The sequence below is a fragment of the Mesoplodon mirus genome, assembly GCF_964341445.2.
Source record: "Mesoplodon mirus genome assembly, chromosome: 7".
NCBI lineage: Eukaryota > Metazoa > Chordata > Mammalia > Artiodactyla > Ziphiidae > Mesoplodon > Mesoplodon mirus.
The window spans coordinates 72474963-72499833 of record NC_138983.1 but is presented as its reverse complement, the minus strand read 5'-3'; the positions used below and the strand labels follow the sequence as shown (position 1 = coordinate 72499833).

The following is a 24871-nucleotide window of genomic DNA, read 5'->3' as shown; positions in this document are numbered from 1 at the left end:
GAATTCTATCTCTGGAAACACCTGCTCAAAAACTAGCATATATTTAATCTATAGAAATACAACACCATAATAAAAAGAGTATGCTAAGTAAGTCTCTTAACTAATCCAATAAACACAAATTATTTTTCTAAGTGAACATTTTGTTAGAACAACAATCACTATCCTATATTATTTTCTATCTTAAAAGTAGCAATTTAAGTTTTATCTCATGATACAGGGACATCATCATGATTAATTATCTGATACTGGGCATACAGAGATAAAAGACATGGCCTGTGCACTTAAGAACATGGTCTAAGGGATTCAGAGCAGTAAAGAACACAGGGTCCATAGGAGCTAATATAATAAGCCCTTAACTAAGTGAGTGACATTTGAGCTTAGTCAGGAAAAAACAGAGCATCCACAAAGATGTATGCAAGCATGGGGGTAAAGAAGGGTGCCTCATCTCTGTGTGCACAAACTGCCTGTGGTTATGTGTGTGTGTGCATGTGTGTATGGAAGAGAAATTTCAAGTTTGAAGAGCTATATAAATAGTTTAGTATGATTAGAGCAACAAGAGGTAGTATGTAGTGACAAAGTTGGGAAGTAGTTACAGGGAATGCAAAGGAGTCTAGATTTTATTTAGAGATAATGAGGAGCCATTTCAGGATTTTTAGAATGAGAAATATAGGATCAAATTTGTAATGTACCTCTGCCCAATGTGATTTTGATAAAAGACATAGTCTAGGTTCTAAGAAAGAACATGGTCTAGCAGGGAGATAGACGTGCAAACAGCATAAAGTACCACAGGGGTTCATACAATGAACACCTTATCAACTAAATGGCATTTAAAGCTGGTGACAAAATTATTATAAAGTTTACCTAGAAGAATACATGGGTGATAACAACTATTTTTTCAAAATGCATATGGGGCAGGGGGACAGGGAGGGAATACCCTGATATAAAAATATACAAGGTATAATATTACTTTGCTTTCAGTTAGCTATGGCACCCAAGCATACATATTTCTCTCTTGTTCCCCAAGCATGCTGAAATGACAATAAAGTAATACAAAATGTAATAAATTTATAAACTCATGGAGATTTTAGAAGGTGATATCAAACAACCAGAGATTCTGATAAATTCAGTGGGGAAAAAAAGGAGACTCAAATCGTTTTGGTAAACCTGTGAAGAAGGATCCAGTGCTCAGTGCACACATCAGAGAAGACTTTAGTGGAGGTGGGAGCCATTTTTCACAACACAAATCCCTGATGTCAAGAGGTATACAAAGTGGAAGTGACAAAGGAACTGAAAAATCATAGGAAAAGTGGTGCCCAGAACAGATCTCCCTCCCTTCTTCTCAGGGAGATGAGAGAAAACCCATACCAATTACCCTTATGAAATAATCTAGTCCTCCATTCATAAATGTAAAAAAAAAAGGAATCCTTAACTATTTGAGATAGGGGAAAGATGTAAGGACATCTCATAAACAACAAGTACTACCAGGCAGATAATTTCAATGCAGGGGCCAGACCTGCAATCAGAACAAAGCTATTCCATGAGCTGCCTCACTCCCAAATGTACCATTTGTGTTTACAGGAGTGTAGCTGTGGAATTATTAACACTGAGGACATTTATTATTTAAAATTAGCAATAGCTTCGCTTCTAACACAATGAAAAAAAACAAAGAAAGAATAACCTGGATTCAAGCAGAGACAATAGGTTTTCAGTCTTTTGTGTTGACGATTTATCTGGCTTTGAATGTTTGATATCCTGGGTCTTGAAAATACATTCATTCATTCATTCACTGAGTAAGTATGTACACTGAATACCTACCTGTGTGCCTGGTACCCTCCCAGGTGGTTGGGGCACATCCATGAATGAAATGGAGAAAAATCCCTGTCTAACCTTAGGGAGCTGATATTTTGAGTAAAGCTTACATTTCCATGTATTTCATCTCCTGTAACCTAAGTCTTTAAAAAGCCTTACCAAAATATTGATAGTGAGATCTCATACCAGGATCAGAGGTAATTTTTAGTTTCTCCTTTATTCTCTCATGTCTTCCCAACACAAAAGCAACTTTTTATCCCTTTCTTCCTTTATTTATTTAAAGGGGAAGAGAATTGGTAGGAAAGTCAATCTGGCTGCACTAAGAGAGTACATGACAGAAAATCAAATAACTGAATACAAATAACTGAGCTACTTATGCAGATGTGTTAATTCATGTGAGTATATACGCAATACAAGAATGTGAATTAAGGCACGTATTTAAGAAACATCAACGAGGGACTTCGCTGGTGGCTCAGTGGTTAATAATCCGCCTGCCAATGCAGGGGACACGGGTTCGAACCCTGGTCCGGGAAGATCCCACATGCCACAGAGCAACTAAGCCCGTGTGCCAAAACTACTGAGCCTGTGCTCTAGAGCCTGTGAGCCACAACTACCAAGGCCTCGTGCCACAACTACTGAAGCCTGTGTGCCTAGAGCCCGTGCTCCAAAACAAGAGAAGCCACCGCAACGAGAAGCACGCCCACCACAACAAAGAGTAGCTCCTGCTCGCTGCAACTAGAGAAAGCCCGAGTGCAGCAACAAAGGCCCAACACAGCCAAAAATAAATAAAAATAAATAAATAAATATAAAAGAAACATCAACTGTAGACAAGGGATGGATTTGAGAAACAGTAAGGCTTTTCAAGAGGACTCTATCTCCAGCAAGTTTGCTGATGAAGGAAATGTCAAGTTTGAGTCCCAGGTTTCCATTTTGACCTGTGAGAAGAGTTAATGCAGGTCTGTTCTCTCAGTTCTTACTTATCTCTGTAACCATGGCAATAATTCTTCATCAAACCCTAAGAACAAAACTCCTCAACATTCATGTAGTTTCTGGTTAATAATGCTATTCTATACACGTGAAGCTGTGGACCAAGACAAATCAGGAGGACAGCGTGTTTAAAGTAAACATGAAGATTACTGATATGTACCTGGTATCTGACATGGGTTTGTACAATGGCTGGTCACACAACAGGTATGTGCCTACATGACCAGTTCCCTTTGAGAACTACAGACTCTAAGACTCAAGCAAACTTCCTTGGGTAGAGACATCTCATAAGAGTCTCTGAGGTTCACAGCTAGAAGGAAAAGTACATCTTGTGTGACTCTTGCAGAGAAGAAAGGATTTTGTGGAAGCCTGTACATGACCTCCTTACCTATGGATATCTGTTTCTTGCTGTCCCTGGACTATATCCTTTGCTGTAATAAATTTTAGCTGTGAACACAACTTTATATTGAGTCATGTGAGTTCTTCCAGTGAACCACTGAACTAGTGGGTAGTCACGGGACCCCCAAGACAGGACCACTGAGTTGACACAAAATTAAGGGGATGGTGGGACACAAGAAAAACTGAATTTAGTTTCCATGTAAGGCGTCTTGATCACCTTCATTACCTTCATTAGAAGACTCCTGAGCAGTAAATTTTTTTTTTTTTACCATTTTAGCTTCATCAGTGGTTCAAAGTTCCCTTCAACTTTAACTTGCTCTTCTATGATTTCTATTATATTTATAAACAAATATGAAGAAACATCCTTTACTTCAAGGATTTATCCTGGTGTATTTTGTGATCTTGTTCCAAATATTATATATACCACCACTATCTTTAAATTCATTAAGTTACTTTATTCTTCTCAAAAACCTTTCACTAAGTATCTACCAGGTATAAGACACTTTGCCAGGTGTTATAGGGATAAAAATATTAAGAAGATAAAGCTCCTATCCTAGAATTCAGAGAAGGACATTTACATAAATATGACAACAGATCTAGGCTTTTCTTAATGTTTCATTTTTAACAGTATTCTAGACACAGGCAACATAAAAGACTGCATCTTTAATGTCATACTGAGATTGAAAGCACTGCATTGTAGCCATATGACAGATCAATCTTCTCATTAAAACTCCTCTGCAGTAACATCCAAAAGTCTGAATAACGAGCTATTCCACAGCGGAGTCAATGAGAAACCAAAGGCAGCCAGAGTAATGGTAAAAATATTGCCAGAAGCTACCTCTGCTTCCTGAGGGTGAACACTGGATACAACTGTCTGGCAACTCAATAGCTTTGCGGTCCTTAGGTAAGTTTATGTTTCTGGAATGATCATTCACTGGAATGTGACAGCTAGAAAGAGAAACAACTTCTCATTCCTTCCATATATCACTTTGAGTTCTATTTGCCCCTGTTAATATAACATCTTTAAAAATCCATATTCTACTTTATTCGTGCTACAACCTCAGAACTGCAAGCTTGCCTTTCTTATTAAGTCCCAATTTATATACAAATAATTTATATATGTATATAAGCCCTAATATGTATATATATCAGTTTACATTAAAGCCAAAACTTACTCCATTCTACACTCATTTCTTTAGAAATGTTAGATCTCTTTTTTAAACAAAGAAAAGAAATAAAAATTATTTTATCATTATTTTGAACACAATTCAAGCATTGTAAGTCGAATATATCTAAAAGAATAATGAAACATGTATTTTAAAAGTATCCATCTTTTAGAATTTAAAGTACTTTTTTCAGATGTAAGCTTATGGAGTTTTAGAGAAATCCTGCTGTGCATAGATTCCTGACAGAGAAAGAAGCCTCAGAATTGCTAAAGACAATCACAGCCTGCTAATCAGAAGAGTTGCTTTCACTGACTGATGATAGTTCTAGAAAACTCCAGTGCAATAACAGACAAGTATAAGAGAAGCTTAGAGTAGATTTCAAAGGAGGAGAGTGAATACGGAATACAGCTGGCTAATGCTTGAAGCTTAAGAGAATAAGCTGTGAAACAGAAAGAATACAAAAAAGAGAGTCATCATATGTTGCTGGGATAGCTGCAAGAAATGATCATTTTAGAAACATAACCAACCAAATGTAAAGTATTATTGGAGGCACTGGTGCCAAGGCAAACATACCACTACAATTATCACCTAATATTATTGTAACTACTAACATTTAGTAAGCAGTTACATGTCAGCCACTTTGTAAAGCACCATAAATGGATTCAATCCTTATAATAATCTTGTGAGATAGGTACTACCATCAACCCCATCTTATAAATGAAGAGACCAGGGTTAAAGAAGTTAAGCAATTCGCCCATTTTCATAAAGCTAAATAGTCAAAAAGCCAAAATTACAAATCAAGTCATATGGTTCCAGATGCTGAGAGAAGTATGCTATTCTGCCTCCTCAACTGGTAGAATAATGGGCCAGTAAATGCTGGGGATATTAACATAAACTGTTTCCTGAATATTCTTCTACAGGGACATTCACAAACAGAAGAACAGAGGTTATATCACCCCACAGTATAACTTTCAAATATCTGAATGGAAAACAAACGAGAGATGCTGAGAACATTATGGAAATAACTATCTTTTCACAATATAAAAAAGGCAGGGGGTTGAGTCAAGATGGCGTACTAGGAGGACATGGAATTCACGTCTCTGGACAACCAGGGCACCTACCAGGCACCAGTGGGGCACCATGGACACCTAAGAGGATGGAAGGAACCCCCAGCAACTGGGTAGGACGGGAGCTATGGGGGGGAGTGAAGGGGGAGGACAAGTGGAGGCAGGACGGGACTGGTAGCGAGAGGGGCGGCTGGGGGAGGGGAAGGGATCCCACGCCCGAAGGGGGAAATTGGGGACCACTGGGAGGGCAGAGGATCAAAAGGAAGTGTGGCCAGCTTTCCCCTGCCCACTTGGGCCCCCTGGAGCCTGCTGAGATCCCAGGCCTGATCTTCTGCCCACCTAGGGCCCCTCCAGCCACGAGGGTCCTGAGGGAGTGGGAGGGAGGGAAGGGGAAGCAAGAGTAAAGGCCGGACCTCCCGGACCGGCATCCCTGAGGGGTGGCTGGGGGAGGAGAGGAATTCCTACACCCAGTGGGACACACACACGGTCAGGGGTCCAGCGGGGACCAGGGAGACCCTGGGGGAGACAGTGGGAGTGGGGAGGCATGAAAGAGAACACAGCCAGCGCTCTCCCAGTCCACTTAGGCACCAGGGAGCCTACTGGGCTCCCAGGCCTAATCCTCTGCCCTTGGAGCCTCCCTCCTGCCAGGCAGAGCCCAAGCCCCGCCCCTACACTCCCACCCAGGGCCCTAACCCTCTACACTCGGAGACCCCCTCTGTGAACCCCTCCAACCGTGCTGGGCCTAAACCTCAACCACACACCCTCACCCAGGGCCCTACCTCCAAACTCTGGAACCCCACACTTTCCACCTGCTGCCTCTCCCCTTGACGCAGGTCCTAAACAGAGGCCCCGCCCCACGCATGAACGTCGCCTGCCTAGGCCCTGCCCCATGCTGAAACGTAACCCCCCAGGTAGGTTTAGGTACTGCCCCAACCTAAAACCTGCCCCTGCCAAAATTCCCCCCTGCCTAAACTCCGCCCCCAGAGCCAAGGCTTTTTTTTTTCTTTTTTCCTCTTTTAGACTGGGGTTCTGTTTTACCTTGTTGGTTCATTTATATTTTTATTTTTTCTAATCAATCTTTTATTTTTCTAATTTTATTCCTTTTTTTTTTTTTTTTTTGCGATACGCAGGCCTCTCACTGCTGGGGCCTCTCCCGTTACGGAGCACAGTCTCCGGATGCACAGGCTCAGCGGCCATGGCTCATGGGCCTAGCCGCTCCGCGGCATGTGGGATCTTCCCGCACCGGGGCACTAACCTGTGTCCCCTGCATCAGCAGGTGGACTCTCAACCACTGCGCCACCAGGGAAGTCCTCTTTTATTCTTTATACTTTGTTATTCTTCTGCTACTTTTGGCTTCTTCCCCCCCCCACCTTTTTTTTTCTGTTTTCTGTTTTATTTTACCTTGTTGCAGTTGTTTCAATTATATTTTTATTTTTCCTAATATATTTTTTATCTTTCTAATTTTATTCTGTTTTTTATTCTTTGTTATTGTATTGCTTTTTTTTTTTTTTTTTGCCATGCCACACAGCTTGCAGGATCTTGGTTCCCAGGCCAGAGGTTGGGCCCAAGCTCCTGTGGTGGGAGGGCTGAGTCCAAACTGCTGGACTAACAGAGAACCTCAGACCCCAGGGAATATTAATAGGAGTGAGGCCTCCCGGAGGTCCTCATCTCAGCACCAAGACCCAGGTCTATCCAACTGCCTGCAAACTCCACTGCTTGATGCCTCAAGCCAAACAACCAGTAACACAGGAATACAGCCCCACCCATCAAAAAAAAAAAAAGCAACGACAAAAAAATATGTTACAGATGAAGGAGCAAGGTAAAAACCTACAAGACCAAATAAATGAAGAAAAAATAGGCAAACTACCTGAAAAAAATTCACAGTAATGATAGTGAAGATGATCCAAAATCTCAGAAACAGAATGGAGAAAATACAAGAAACATTCAACAAGGATCTAGAAGAATTAAAGAGCAAACAGTGATGAACACAATAACTGAAATAAAAAATACTCTAGCAGAATAACTGAGGCAGAAGAACAGATAAGTAAGCTGGAAGATAAAATGGTGGAAATAACTACCGCAGAGCACAATAAAGAAAAAAGAATGAAAAGAATTGAGGACAGTGTCAGAGACCTCAGGGACAACATTAAATGCACCAACATTCGAATTATAGGGGTCCCAGAAGAAGAAGAGAAAAAGAAAGGGTCTGAGAAAATATTTGAGGAGATTATAGTTGAAAACTTCCCTAACATGGGAAAGGAAATAGTCAATTAAGTCCAGGAAGCACAGAGAGCCCCATACAGGATAAACCCAAAGAGAAACATGCCAAGACACATATTAATCAAACTATCAAAAACTAAATACAAAGAAAAAATATTAAAAGCAACAAGGGAAAAGCAACAAATAACATACAAGGGAATCCCCATAACGTTATAACAGCTGATCTTTCAGCAGAAGCTCTGCAAGCCAGAGGGAGTCGCAGCACATATTTAAAGTGATGAAAGGGAAAAACCTAAAATGAAGATTACTTTACCCAGCAAGGATCTCATTCAGATTTGATGGAGAAATCAAAAGCTTTACAGATAAGCAAAAGCTAAGAGAATTCAGCACCACCAAACCAGCTTTACAACAAGTGCTAAAGGAACTTCTCAAGGCAGGAAACACAAGAGATAAAAAAAGACCCAAAAAAACAAACCTAAATCAATTAAGAAAATGGTAATAGGAACATACATATTGATAATGACCTTGAATGTAAATGGATTAAATGCTCCCACCAAAAGACACAGACTGGCTGAATGGATACAAAAACAAGACCCATCTATATGCTGTCTACAAGAGACCCACTTCAGACCTAGAGACACATATGACTGAAAGTGAGGGGATGGAAAAAGATATTCCATGCAAATGGAAGCCAAAAGAAAGCTGGAGTAGCAATTCTCATATCAGACAAAATAGACTTTAAAATAAAGACTAGGGCTTCCCTGGTGGCGCAGTGGTTGAGAGTCCACCTATCGATGCAGAGGACACGGGTTTGTGCCCCGGTCCGGGAAGATCCCACATGCCGCGGAGTGGCTAGGCCCGTGAGCCAAGGCCGCTGAGCCTGCACGTCCGGAGCCTGTGCTCCGCAATGGGAGAGGCCACAGCAGTGAGAGGCCCGCGTACCGCAAAAAAAATAAAAATAAAAATAAAATAAAGACTATTAGAAGAGACAAAGAAGGACACTACATAATGATAAAGGGATCAATCCAAGAAGAAAACATAACAATTATAAATATTTATGCATCCAACATGGGAGCACCTCAATACATAAAGCAAATGTTAACAGCCATAAAAGGAGAAATCAACAGTAACACAAACATAGTAGGGAACTTTAACACCCCACTTACACCAACAGACAGATCATCCAGACAGAAAATAAATAAGGAAACACAAGCTTTAAATGACACAACAGACCAGATAGACTTAATTGGTATCTTCAGGACATTCCACCCAAAAGCAGAAGAATAGACTTTCTTCTCAAGGGCACATGGAACGTTCTCCAGAACAGATCACATTTTGGGTCACAAATCAAACCTTGGAAAATTTAAGAAAAATGAAATCATATCAAGCATCTTTTCCAACCACAACATTATGAGATTAGAAATCAATTAAAGGAAATAACAGTAACAAACACAAATACATGGAGGCTAAACAGTGTGCTGCTAAATAACCAAGAGATTACTGAAGAAATCAAAGAGGAAATCAAAAAATACCTAGAAACAAATGACAACAAAAACACCACGATCCAAAACCTATGGGACACAGCAAAAGCAGTTCTAAGAGGGAAGTGCATAGCAATTCAGGCTCACCTCAAGAAACAAGAAAAATCTCAAATAAACAATCTAACCTTATACCTAAAGTAACTAGAAAAAGAAGAACAAAGAAAACTCAAAATTATAGAAGGAAAGAAATAAAGATCAGAGCAGAAATAAATGAAATAGAAACAAAGAAAACAATAGCATAGATCAAAAAAACTAAATGCTGCTTCTTTGCGAAGATATACAAAATTGATAAACCTTTAGCCAGACTCAACAAGAAAAAAGGGGAGAGGATGCAAATCAATAAAATTAGAAATGAAAAAGGAGAGATTACAACTGACACCGCAGAAATACAAAAGACCGTTAAGAGACTACTACAAGCAACTATATGCCAATAAAATGGACAACCTGAAAGAAATGGACAAATTCCTAGAAAAGTACAACCTTCCAAGACTGAACCAGGAAGAATTAGAAAATATAAAAAGACAAATCACAGGTAATGAAATTGAAACCATAATTAAAAATCTTCCAACAAACAAAAGTCCAGGACCAGATGGCTTCACAGGCAAATTCTATCAAACATTTCGAAAAGAGTTAACACATATCCTTCTCAAACTCTTCCAAAAAATTGTGGAGGGAGGAACACTCCCAAACTCGTTCTATGAGGCTACCATTACCCTGATACCAAAATCAGACAAAGATGTCACACAGAAAAATTATAGGCCAATATTACTGATGAACACAGACACAAATATCCTCAACAAAATACTACCAAACAGAATCCAACAACACATTAAAAGGATCATACACCATGATCAAGTGGGGTTTATCCCAGGGATGCAAGGATTCTTCAATATACACAAAATAGTGTGAACATCATATTAACTAATTAAAGAATAAAAACCATATGATCATCTCAGTAGATGCAGAAAAAGCTTTTGAAAAAATTCAACACCCATTTATGATAAAAGCACTCCAGAAAGTGGGCATAGAAGGAACCTACCTCAACATAATAAAAGCCATATATGACAAACCCACAGCAAACATCATTCTCAATGGTGAAAAACTGAAAGCATTTCCTCTAAGATCAGGAACAAGACAAGGATGTCCACTCTCACCACTATTATTCAACATAGTTTTGGAAGTTTTAGCCACAGCAATCAGAGAAGAAAAAGAAACAAAAGGAATACAAACTGGAAAAGAAGAAGTAAAACTGTCACTGTTTGCAGATGACATGATACTATACATAGAAAATCCTAAAGATGCCACTAGAAAACTAGTATAACTAATCAATGAATTTGGTAGGGTTGCAAGATACAAAATTAATGCACAGAAATCTCTTGCATTCCTATACACTAACAAAAGATCAGAAAGAGAAATTAATGAAACAATCCCATTTACCATCTCAACAAAGAGAATAAAATACCTAGGAATAAACCTACCTAAGTAGGCAGAAGACCTGTACTCAGAAAACTTTAAAACACTGATGAAAGAAATCAAAGATAATATAAACAGATGGAGAGATATACCATGCTCCTGGATTAGAAGAATCAATACTGTGAAAATGACTATACTACCCAAAGCAATCTACAGGTTCAATGCAATCACTATCAAATTACCAATGGCATTTTTCACAGAACTAGAACAAGAAATTTTACAATCTGTATGGAAACACAAAAGACCCTGAATAGCCAAAGCAATCTTGAGAAAGAAAAACGGAGTTGGAGGAATCAGGCTCCCTGACTTCACACTATACTACAAAGCTACAGTAATCAAGACAGTATGGTACGGGCACAAAAACAGAAATATAGATCAAAGGAACAGGATAGAAAGCCCAGAGATAAACCCATGCACATATGGTCACCTTACCTTTGATAAAGGAGGTAAGAATATACAATGGAGAAAAAACAGCCTCTTCAATAAATGGTGCTGGGAAAAATGGACAGCTACATGTAAAAGAATGAAATTAGAACACTCCCTAAAAACCATACACAAAAATAAACTTCAAATGGATTAATGACCTAAATGTAGGGCCAGACACTATAAAACTCTGAGAGGAAAACACAGGCAGAACACTAGATGACATAAATCACAGCAAGATCCTTTTTGACCCACCTCTTAGAAAAATGGAAATAAAAACAAAAATAAACAAATGGAACCTAATGAAACTTAAAAGCTTTTGCACAGCAAAGGAAACCATAACAAGATGAAAAGACAGAATTTCTATTTCTCAGAATGGAGAGAAAATATCTGCAAATGAAGCAACTGACAAAGGAGTAATCTCCAAAATATACAAGCAGCTCATGAAGCTCAGTATCGAAAAAACAAGCAACCTAATCCAAAAATGGGCAGAAGACCTAAACAGACATTTCTCCAAAGAAGACATATAGATGGCCAACAAATGCATGAAAAGATGCTCAACATCACTAATCATTAGAGAAATGCAAATGAAAACTACAATGAGGTATCACCGCACGCTGGTCAGAATGGCCATCATCAAAAAATCTACAAACAGTAAATGCTGGAGAGAGTGTGGAGAAAAGGGAACCCTCTTGCACTGTTGGTGGGAATGTAAATTGATACAGCCACTATGGAGAACAGTATGGAGGTCCCTTAAAAAACTAAAAATAGAACTACCATATGACCCAGCAATCCCACTACGGGGCATATACCCTGAGAAAACCATAATTCAAAAAGAGTCATGTACCACAATGTTCACTGCAGCACTATTTACAATAGCCAGGATGTGGAAGCAACCTAAATGTCCACCAACAGATGAATGGATAAAGAAGATGTGACACATATATACAAGGGAATATTACTCAGCCATAAAAAGGAATGAAATTGAGTTATTTGTAGTGAGGTGGATGGACCTACAGTCTGTCCTACAGAGTGAAGTAAGCCAGAAAGAGAAAAGTACCATATGCTAACACATATATATGGAGTTTTAAAAAGCAGTACTGATGAATCTAGTGGCAGGGCAGGAATAAAGACGCAGATGTAGAGAACAGACTTGAGGGCATGGGGGGAAGGGGAAGCTGGGATGAAGTGAGAGAGTAGCAGTGACGTGTACACACTACCAAATGTAAAATGGATGGCTAGTGGGACGCTGCTGCATAGCATAGGGAGATCAGCTCGGTGCTTTGTGACCACCTAGAGAGGTGGGACAGGGAGGGTGGGAGGGAGGCTCAAGAGGGAGGGGATGTGGGGATATATGTATACATATAGCTGATTCATTTTGTTGTACAGCAGAAACTAACACAACATTGTAAAACATTTATACTCCAATAAAGATGTGGAGGGCTTCCCTGGTGGTGCAGTGGTTGAGAGTCCGCCTGCCGATGCAGGGGAAACGGGTTCGTGCCCCGGTCTGGGAAGATCCCACATGCCGGTCTGGGAAGATCCCACATGCCGCGGAGCGGCTGGGCCCGTGAGCCATGGCCGCTGGGCCTGTGCGTCTGGAGCCTGTGCTCCGCAACGGGACAGGCCACAACAATGAGAGGCCCACATACCGCAAAAAAAAAAAAAAAAAAAATGTGGAAAAAAAAAGGCAAAGGAGAACATCTTTGAAGAAAAGTACAATGTTGGCTCATCCAAAACAAAAAGGTCTGATTTTCAAACTCTATAGGTTCTAAGTAAAGCAAACTACTGAATGAAACCAATACATGCACTGTGAGTAGTGAAATGGAGAGACAGCATAGTAAATTAGCTTTGAGTATGGACCATGGAGTCAGGCTGCCTGCGATCTAATCCTGGCCGCACTACAAATAAGGAGAGTTACGTAGTCTCTGTGTCTCAATTTCCTAATCTCTATAAAAACAAACATATATATATGTACTGTTTTTGTACCTACCTCAAAAGAAATTAAATAGAAAGTATTAAGTTAATGTTAGCAACTTTTATTGTTAAATTTAAGTACCTAGAATTGAATGCTAACTCATTTTCAATAAATGCTCTCATGCAAAATTTCCATACACTCCAGCACTAAATTTCATACACAATGAATTTGATTATAATCATTGTACAAACATATTTCTAAAAAGTCACTAGGAATCAGGGCTTCTGTGAAATAAAAAGAAAACAAAACAAAATGAGTGCTATCACTATTTTTTTCTTCCATAAGGGAATTAAAATGAGAGCACATCTAGTCTCACCTTACAAACATCAAAAATGACAAATGAATACATAAATGAACATGGTCTTTCATAAGATGAGAATTTCTAATAGAAATATCTTACTGTAATCTTACTATCACAACAATAAAATTTTGATATTTCATCTAAAACAATCTCTTCTTTGGGACAGTGGTTCTCACATCTGTTTGGATGGTAATGCACAAGCAAGAGAGGGTGCTCTTTACAGAACCCCCAAAATGATGATGTTGTAGTTAATGGCAACATAAATTTAAAAAACTTTACTAGATTATGGATTGCATATGCATATGCAACACAGATGCATATTCTCTGAGAATAATAACCACAAACCTCTATCTATGAAAAAATCTAAGCAAGAGCAATGTCATTTTTTCATTAACATTAATTTGGTACTTGTTAGTAATAACAGTTGCTAACTTGTGAATACCTACTACATGCCAGGGCAAGCAATATGCCAAAGAGACTGAGGTGCATATCTTACTTGTAACTTATTTACCTTACTCATAACCGTATGAGGTAGTCATCATTATTTTCATTTTGACAGTAAAACAACTGAGGTTTCAAAGAGGTTAGATACAATTTAACTGAAGTTCAAACAACAGGGAAGGGACAGAGCAAGGACTCAAACCCGTCTGACTCAACTTTGCACTCTTAACCCCAACATCAGACTTCAATGCAATCACATCTAAAAATGTAAACATTTTATATAATTAAATTTTATACGAATCAGAAATGATATTAACCAATTTTAAGAATAAAACATAGGTATCAGTGGGAGGACCATTTAAGAATCATTGCCGAGAATCTAACGTAAGCATGGCAAAAGCTGTTAAAAGAATAGACCTTAAATGTTTCCAACACAAAAAAGAAATGGTAATTATTTCATGTGACACAATGGAGGTGTTAGCTAATGCTATGGTGGTAATCATTCTGTAATATATTAATGTATCAAAGCAATAGATTTTACACCTTAAACTCACACAATACTATGTGTCAATTATATATCAATAAAGCTGGGGGAAGGGCTTCCCTGGTGGCACAGTGGTTGAGAGTCCGCCTGCCGATGCAGGGGACACAGGTTCGTGCCCCGGTCCGGGAAGATCCCACATGCCGCGGAGCGGCTAGGCCCGTGAGCCATGGCCGCTGAGCCTGCGCGTCCGGAGCCTGTGCTCCGCAACGGGAGAGGCCACAACAGTGAGAGGCCCGCGTACCGCAAAAAACAAAACAAACAAACAAACAAACAAACAAAGCTGGGGGAAAAAAGAATCACTAAGAAGCCTGCTATTAAAATTATTCTGGAAATTATTCCAAAGTTCCAAATGTAACATGCTTTGGTTAAGTACACAGCTAACAAAATCTAGTTCTAAAAGCTGTAGTTCAAATGAAGGTCTTCTTACTAGGGTATAAGCCAACTGTAAAATCAATCACGGATCAATTAACCTAACTAACTTAATTCCTCAAGGAGAGGAGATATTTTTAGAGAACATAATTAAGTTTGTAGCCATTCTGGAATTTACTTATTTTAATTTGAGGAGGCACAAGGGCTAGCGTTGTCAAAAAGAAAAAGATAATCCTTAGTCTTTTTAGTTGAACTGCTATTTGCTAAAGGAAATACTACTGATATATTGAGTTTTGTAGCAAGTCTTCTAACACTGCCCTATATGTCCATGATTTCTAATTTCATATTATTGTAATTAGCATATCTATAGCCATAATTGGAAGGACAGAAAGCTATATAAAAATAATTATCATCAATGAGAAGAACAATGAAAAGATTATTCATAGCTCAAACATGTCTAGGTCAATCCAACTTAAAATCTTATTATTCTGGAATGAATTTTTACTAAAAGACAAGTGTCTTGAGTCTGCATTGGATAGCTATTAAAGACAAGAAAGTTAATTGATATTAATCATTAAATTTAAAAATAATCTTAAATCAAGCCATAAAATGCATCTACCTTATGATATGCATTGCCTGGTAAAGTATTTCAGACTGATCAACTCCAAGAACCTTCTTTGCCCCAGCTTTAGCAGCAAACATAGAGAGAATTCCAGTTCCACAACCAACATCCAAAACTACCTGGTGTAATAAAAAAACAGATGTTATCGAGAAGGTCTAATACTTTAAATCCTATTCATATATGATGATGTTTCTGGCTAGAAAGAAATAACAAAAATTTAAACTTTACCGATCAAATATGGTAATAATTTCTCTTTGGGGAAATTGAAAATATAATTACATTAAGTTGTTTTAAATTCGTAACAGTGTTTTGGCCACAGTCTGCTTCAGTCAGATGCAACAATGTAAATTTAAGAAATGTTTTATATGAAATAAGCAATTCCCACAGACTTATTAAGAGGGAATTAGTCTCTTTTTTATTTCCTTATTGTATGTATGCTCTAATTTAGGCTTAGTAATTCTAAATTTTAACAGAAATAAACTTTCTCAAGTTTGAGTGTCAGGAATTAACTTAAGCAAGATAGCCTGATCCAGTACAATTTAAAAATGGTTATAAAGGAATCATGAATGGAATATTACTCCGCCATAAAAAGAAACAAAATTGAGTTATTTGTAGTGAGGTGGATGGACCTACAGTCTGTCATACAGAGTGAAGTCAGTCAGAAAGAAAAAAACAAATACTATATGCTAACACATATATACGGAATCTAAAAAAAATTGGTTCTGATGAACCCAAGGCTGGGACAGGAATAAAGACGCAGACGTAGAGAAGGGACTTGAGGACACAGGGCAGGGGGATAGAAGGGGAAGCTGGGACAAAGTGAGAGAGTGGCATGGACATATATACACTACGAAATGTAAAATAGATAGCTAGTGGGAAGCAGCCACATAGCACAGTGAGATCAGCTCGGTGCTTCGGGACCACCTAGAGGGGTGGGATAGGGAGGGTGGGAGGGAGGCACAAGAGGGAGGGGATGTGGGGATATATGTATATGTATAGCTGTTTCACTTTGTTATACAGCAGAAACTAACACAACATTGTAAAGCAATTATACTCCAATAAAGATGTAAAAAAAAAATAAAGGAATCATGGATATAGAATATTGCCATAACCCCTCCACTTCCAAAATTAAATGTTCAACTCATTTTAATAATACAGGTACAATAAAAACAAACTGGCTTCTAGAATTCAGTAACTTGAGAGTTTAATTTCTTTTAATGATATTCATTATCATTGGTGAAAGAAATAAGAAGAACCAAATTTAAGATGTTATTGGGGATAGGGAGGGAGCAATTATTTCTAATCAAGAATTTCATACTATTCTTCCCAGAACAGTACAGTGAAACCTGCTTGGTTCACAGTAAAAAACAGAAACGAATTACCAAGGAAACATTCAGCAAAATACTCAGAGGTACACTAGAAATTACTGAAAACTGTAGTGCCTTAAGTCTTTCATTACCAATGACCTGAAACCCTATATACTTGTCTCAAAATATGAAATTATTTCAGTAGTCTTCTACTATAAGTATTCACTGAGCATTACTAAGTGCAGGCATTGATCATGGTGATGGGGTACAGCAACAAACAAGACCAAGTCCCTGTCCTAATAGAGCTTACAATCTTGTGGGGGAGACAATGAACAGACAAAGAATAGAAAATAAAGAACAGAGAATGTTAACAGAGAATAGTAGTGTTATAAAGAAAACTCAAGCACAGAGTAGAGGTTAGAGCAAGGGGCGGGGGGACACACTCTTTTAGAATTTTAGACAGGTCCGCGAATACTTCTCTGATACATGTGAGCGGAGAAGGTAATGAAGTAAAGGAGTGTGCCAGGCAAAGATGTGAAGGAAGTGCCTTCTAGCCATAGAAGATATTAAATGCAAAGCACAAGATTCCAGGCAAAGCAAGAAGGCCACTGTGGCTGAGCTGGGTGAGAAAGGTTCCTTGGCGGTGAGATCAGGGTTAAGCAGGGGTCAGATCACATAAAGCCCTTGGATTTTATTCTGAGTAATGGGAAGCTACTGTAAGAAAAATAGAACTAGAATTAAGAATCTATTATATTTTTCAACAATTACTTTTTCACTAGGTAAAACATTCATACAGTTTAAACATCAAAAAGTGTTTCTTATTTATCCTTCAAAAGAATTTTTATGCATATACAATGCAATACTATATATGTATTTCTTTCCCTCCGTTACACAAATGGAAGCATATTATACCCACTGTGCTACACATTGCTTTTTTCCTTAACAATATAATTTAAAGATCTTTCCATATCAGTTTATAGAACTTCTTTCTCTTATATAGCTGTATAGGATTTCGTAACACGGTTGTACCATAATCTACTGATCCAGTTCTGTACTGATGGACATTTACGTAGTTCCTGAAATCTTACCATGACAATCAATGCTGTAAATAACATTATACCTAATCCCATTCATACATGAGTAACTCTACAGAAGAACAAAGGAGGAAATCTATTCCTAGAAATAAAAACACTGGGTCAGAGAGAATATACATATTTGTAATTCTGCTAAACATAAATGACCCGCCAAATGGCAATTCTACTCAAATCAGCAATGTGTAAGGGCCAATTTCCTCACAGGTGACACTAGCCCATATAATCAAACTTTCAGACTTCTGCCAATACAGCAAGTACAAAATAATGATATACTGGTCTAGATTTAATGTGCATTTCCATTATCATGAGGTTTTGCAACATATTTCATATGTTGTAGAGACATCTGTAGTTCTATGTGAACCATCTACTTGATCCTTTCTCCATTTCTCCACCAAGTTGTTAGTCCTTCTCTTACCAAATTTCTCTTATCAAATAAGAGTTGTTAGTTAAGATCAGACCTTTGTAATATGACTTGCAATGTTTCCTCTCAGCATATGACTTTTTCTCCTTTTGATTGTGCTTAAACTGATCTTTGCTATGTAGAAATTCTTTACTAACAGTCAAACTCATTAATCTTTTCTTTTAATAGCTTCTGGATTTTGATCATAATTAGACCGACTTAGCCCATATTCTCTCCTATTTCATTCACACTTCCTTCTGGTACATTTATAGTTTCATTACTACAGTTTTGTTTTGTTTTTTTAATCACAGTATTCACTAAGAGGTATGGTTCCAACTTTACTTCTGTTCAGAAAGCTAACCAATTGTCCCAACATGTTATTAAACAGTCTATGTTTGCATCCCCCTGAAATTCACACGTTGAAATACTAACCCCCAATGTGATGGTATTAGAAGCTGGGGACTTTCGGAGGTGATTATGTCATGGGGACAGACCAAAACACACAGAAATTTTAGTGAATGCTGAAGGTCCCTGTCTCAATTCATTCAGCACGCTATAACAAAAATACCATAAACTGAGTGGTCTGTAAACAACAGAAATTTATTTCTCACAGTTCTGGAGGCTGGAAAGTCTAAGATCAAGGCACAGGTTGACTCTGGTGAGGGCCTGCTTTGTGGTTCACAGACATGACTTCTTGCTGTATCCTCACACGACAGAGGAGAGGAAGGGATCCCTCTGGAGATCTGTGTATATTTTGGTTTATTTCTAGATTTTTATTCTGCTCCATTAATCTATACAATCACATACCAATAATTTTTCTAATTATAGAAGCTTGGCAGAATTTCTATCTAGTAAAGCTGGTTCACCCTCATTGCCAATTGTTTTCACAGTGTTTCTGGACAATTTTATATGTTTATTTTTCCACAAGAACAAGAAAATCAGCTTGTCTATGGCTTCTTTGTTTTTTTTAAGTCTTAGCATTTTTATAGGGATTGCACTAAAATATAAATTTATGGAACACAATTTTATTTTGTGTTTTCCATTCAGGAACATGGTATGACTTTCAATTTGTTTAAATCATCTGTTATGTTCTTCAGGAGTTTGGGGTTTTAAAAAATCTTTTTCATCTAAGTCCTGTGTATTAGTTAAGTCTGTTCCTACACATTTTATCTTCTGTACTGTTTACTAGTATAAGTGAAGTCTGTTCCATTACATCTTTTTTTTTAATTAATTAATTAATTTATTTTTGGCTGCGTTGGGTCTTCGTTGTTGCATGTGCGCTTTCTCTCGCTGCGGCGAGTGGGGGCTACTCTTTGTTGTGGTGCGCAGGCTTCTCATTGCGGTGGCTTCTTTTGTTGCAGAGCACAGGCTCTAGGCACGTGGGCTTCAGTAGTTGTGACATGCTGGCTCAGTAGTTGTAGCTTGCGGGCTCTAGAGTGCAGGCTCAGTAATTGTGGCGCATGGGCTTAGTTGCTTCACGGCATGTGGGACCTTCCCGGACCAGGGGTCAAACCCTTGTCCCCTGCACTGGCAGGCAGATTCTTAACCACTGCGCCACCAGGGAAGCCCTGTTCCATTATATCTTGAAAATATAATACACCAAAACTGACTCCAGAAGAGACAGAATCTAAACAGTCTAATTTCTATTGAAGAAATAAGGTTGCCAAAAGGCTACTGCTCTAAGAAGGACGAGGCCCAGATGGCTCCACAGGGAGAATGTGACTGTTCCTGCACATGTGGCCTATCTGGGTGAGTCAGCACATTTTAACATAACTACTTCACACACAAGGAAGTTTAAAATTGTAAGATGCAATCTATACAACATCACTGCAAACAAAACTATTTTTTTAAGTTACAAATAAAATATATTAACCACAACATCAAGAAAATACTATAACACAGAGCATATATATTTATAGTATGGTTATAGTATATCAGTTTGAAATATTATGTGGCATAAAATATATACATAACACAACAGTAAGTGATAACTTCCCAAGAACTTTCATTGAAGTAAGATATTTGCAAAATTTAAAAATTAAAAATAAAAGATCAGTGTGGAATTTAGAAGTTTGAAAGCACAGTGCTTTGGCAATGGTGTTTGGGAATATCAACACCCATACACTGTTTCTGGAAAGACAAGTTGGCAGCACTAAAACCATCCTGGGTAGAACCTTTCTGACCTAGGGTGGCCACTGCTAGGAATTTATCTTATTATTCTACTCTCATATTCATAAAAAGATTTTTAATAGTTTATATTTTTACATGCAGCATTATTTCTAATATAAATTAAAACAATTTATGGACAATTTTACATTGGGTTTTTGAGCCATTAAAATAATGTTAATAAGGGATTATCTTAGAGAAATTGCTGAGCTACAAAAGCTAAGTACAGAAGGATATGTATCATTTACTCCAATTAGAGTGCGTGTTCTTTTTAAGACTATACATACACACACATGTATAATTTATATACATATGCATATATATATAAAATTCTTCTTTAACCTTTTCTGAAGGAAGGAGAGCTTCACACAAGGAAAGTAACAGATCCAGAATCATAGAGCTGGTAATTTGTAAAGGTAGCACTCAAACATACATAGGTCAATCTGCTTTTTAAAGCCTATATTTAAATTATATTTTTAATTATATACTAATTATTTATTACATCTAGCTCAGACTTAGGTAGTTGGGCATATAAACTAAAACCTGGTAGAATCAAAGAAAGAGGTAGAAATGATAACAGAATACACTAACATTATTTTATAAAATGATGAAGGAATGTGATTCACTGTTTCTAAAAAAAAAAGTGAATCAATTTTAACTTAGATAATAATCAAATGCATAAAAAAGGCACCTAACTGTGAATTTCTTCAATGAACTACAAACAGAAATTAATTATGAGTGAGTGATAACACAATTATGCCACCCAAAGTTAAATTAAATCTGAGAAACCATATGGCCTCCACAGGAGCTTTGTGAATTAAAACAATATTAAGAAAGGAATGAAGGAAAGGAAGTAGGAAGGGAGGGATGGAGGGAGAAGGGAAGGAAGGAAGGAAGACATTTTAAATTATAAGCACCTTTTTGAAAAATAAATCTCTACCATTCACTAAATAATATGATACAGAAGCTAGTGCTGTGATTTGAAATTTGTCTACCTAATGGAGATAAAAGCAAACAAAAACAATGGTAATAAAACTTAAGAAAACATGTTATTTCATACATTTTTAAAAGAACTATATTTAAATAATTTCATGAACATGTTGTCATGGCACACAGAAATTATATGACCTATATATGAAAAATAGTGTTAATTAAAATATGACTAATGAATCCCACCCTAATTACTCATTCTATTTTAACATAACAGTGTAGTGTAGTGGCACAGGGTTAAGGGCACTAGACTAGGACTAAAACCCTCGTTTGTTTCCTTTTTTTTTAGCTGCCTGTTTTAGGGAAAGTCAATTAACCTACTGGTTTCAAATTTCCTCATGTGAAAAATAGAGATGAATACACACCTGCTATGAATACACCATACTGGTATATTGTATAGCAACAATGAGACAACATGCTTGAAAGTATTCTATAAATTATCAAGTGCTATTTAAATATGTGTTGTATATTTTTTAAATCTGTAGTCATAGTATAATATAAAGAAAAGTATCCCAAATCATTTAAAAATATGAAAGCTCTAGATTGTTTAATATTGTTAATTATAGAAAATTATATCCTGAATATACTTCAAAGAGTTAGAAATTGACACACATATATTTTACACCACAGTATACTTTTGAGAAAATACAAATGCCAAGCAAAATTAATTACACATTGATAAATTAAATGAAAGCATCTTAGGCAAAGTACTAAGGAAAAATACTCCCAGTTTATTAGTAAGCCCCTTTCTGACTTGGGCAGATTTAATCTCTTCAGTAAAAGCAGTAAGTGGAACACAAAATAATTAAACATTCTGTGTGTTCCATAGTCACGTATTTTGTCCAAAAATGTATAATATGATATATACAATATTTCTATAAGACTGTTACAAATAAAAAATTAAAAGCAGAAAGGGACTGTGTATAGGTCTATGAACCCAGTAAGATGTGCTTCATATACATAGAAATATTCATAATTACATAATTTCCCAATGATTAATCTTATGTTTACTAATACTGTGCCTTTTCAGTATTTTCTTATGTAATATAACACAAAAGTCTATTCAGAGCATAGTGAAAAAGAAACTTCTAAGTACTTTTACTTAACGAATTCTTATGGCATTCATATCAAAAGTATTTTTAAAAAGACGGCTCAAAGAAAGAAAATGATAGTGCTTTTATAAAAACAAAAATCATAAAATTTTAGAACCAGAAAGGTTTAAAAAATCATTTTATTTTAAATTTTTTTATATTTTTTTAACATCTTTATTGGAGTATAATTGCTTTACCATGGTGTGTTAGGTTCTGCTTTATAACAAAGTGAATCAGCTATACATAAAAAATCATTTTACAAGTGAAGCCCACAGAGATTCACCACTGTCTAAAATTATTATGTAGATGGTTCCTAAGAAGCCAGGCCGGACTAGTGATTCCCAGACTAGAACATGGTTAATTTCTATAAAACATATTAAGGAAAAAATAAAATAAAAATCTAGGCAAAATCGAACTGTAAATATAAAGCAACATTTTTAATAGCAACATATCTGCTTTACTGGAAACAATGTGGTTTTTTAGACAAATATTAAATAAACTGTTCCAGCACTTGGGTGCAAACATAAAAACTATTAAAAAAATTCTTAGTCTCTGCTGCAAAAACATATAAAAAGCATACAAAAAAGCCAAGTATAAAGAACTGATAAAAAATAATACTTTAAAAATAAAATAATCATTTGTCTGTAGGGGAATTAGCAAAAACAAAGAAACACATACCATCATTACCTCATAGGTAATGCTTTGGCCAAAAGATATCAGAACACCATATAAATTTCGCAGGTCCAACTTGGCTACATCACAAGTGAAACACCACTCTTAGGAAACAGGTATGGAAAATGAAAAGCCAATCTACATGATATTCCAAACAACATAAAAATCAGGAAAAGAGCTTTTCAACATATAAAGGTTGTTAATCACTGCTGCAACATCACATAAAGCTCATGAAATAACCTGATAGAAGTATCTTTTAAATGGAGGTGAAAGGGGAATTATAAAAACCTGATGTTACCAATATACATGTTCTTAAAGTAGAAAGACTGGGGAAAAATTCCCAAGCAAAAGTATATAAGTGGCAGAGACGATAATATATTTGACTAAATTAGTGGACTAATTTCCAATGAGGAGGAACAAAAACAGAAAACCTGAACTTTTAGATAACCATGCCAATGTAGATAGGGAGGAAAGGAGAAAGTGAAAAAGAAAAATGGAAAAATTCATAAGGGAGGAAAAACAAATGACATATTTTTAACACACCCACCCATATACAAAGTAAAAGATCACCTTTGAAATAACCTGAAGCAGTATTAACACTAACTGTAAAATTTAAAGTAACTCAAGGCTTCCCTGGTGGTGCAGTGGTTAAGAATCCTCCTGCCTATGCAGGAGACACGGGTTCAAGCCCTGGTCCGGGAAGATCCCACATGCTGTGGAGCAACTAAGCCCGTGCACCACAACTACTGAGCCTGTGCTCTAGAGCCTGCAAGCCACGACTACTGAGCCCATGTGCCACAATTACTGTAGCCTGCATGCCTAGAGCCTGTGCTCCGCAACAAGAGGAGCCACTGCAATGAGAAGCCCGCACACCGGAACAAAGAGTAGGCCCCGCTCACCACAACTAGAGAGAGCCCACGTGCAGCAACAAAGACCCAACACAGCCAAGAATAAAAAATAAAAAAATTTAAAAAATAAAGTAACTCATAAAGGGGTAAATAAATGAGGTCTTAAAAGAAAGCCCATAAAATAAATTCTACCTTACAATATTTGACCCTACCTACCAATAATAACTTCTTAAAATTATTAATTTGTAACTAATTAACACAAACTAAAATAATAATTAAAAGTGCTTTGATATAGAGCTTATACATTTGAAATGAATAGGAATCACAGTAAATCAAAAATATGGTTTAAGCAAAATTATCTGGATAAGCAAAGTTTAGCTAAGCTATGTCACTGTAATTAATAAATTTCAATTAAAAAAAAAGTATATTGAATGACAGCACCAATCAGCATTTCTGTTATCAGTATACTGCACCACAGAGCAGCATCATAGAAGTCTTCCAGGAAATAAAGCCAGTGTATATGAAATCAACTGCTATCACAATGATGACCTAAGACAGGATTTCTGCTGCCCAAGATACACATGAAATGTACAATTCTGTAGTCTATGCTACTCACCTTATCTTTGAAGATATGTGGATTTTGGTATATAAAATCTCGGTAACTTTCTGTTCGTACTTTGTCCTAGGGTAGAGAGAGGAAGACATTGTGTTTACAGGATAGTCTGAACAAATAAAAATATTTAAGGAAGATATTTGCTCATTTATCACACACTTCTAGTTTCCATAGCTACATTTTGCCTGGAAAACCAAGCCTAATCTTTTTTTCCTAAAAGAAAATAATAAAGAATGGAAATAGCAACAACACACAAAGAAAACGTTTAAGAACACTGAAAGTCAAATAAGACCTAAGTTCTTAAAAATGTACATATTCTCATCTTGACATGCATTATAAGACTTCAAGTGATA

General features: G+C 37.0%; 1 protein-coding gene across 1 annotated transcript in view; it reads right to left on the bottom strand.

Moving 5' to 3' along the window:
* Positions 1–24871, bottom strand: part of PRMT3 (protein arginine methyltransferase 3) — a 148839-nt gene that overhangs the window by 106066 nt on the left and 17902 nt on the right. The window contains exons 8-9 of the mRNA XM_082628932.1: positions 24522–24587; positions 15335–15456 (exon numbers count right to left, since the gene is read on the bottom strand). Of these exons, the coding sequence (XP_082485058.1) occupies positions 15335–15456; positions 24522–24587 (188 nt within the window). The remainder of the gene's footprint in view (positions 1–15334; positions 15457–24521; positions 24588–24871) is intronic.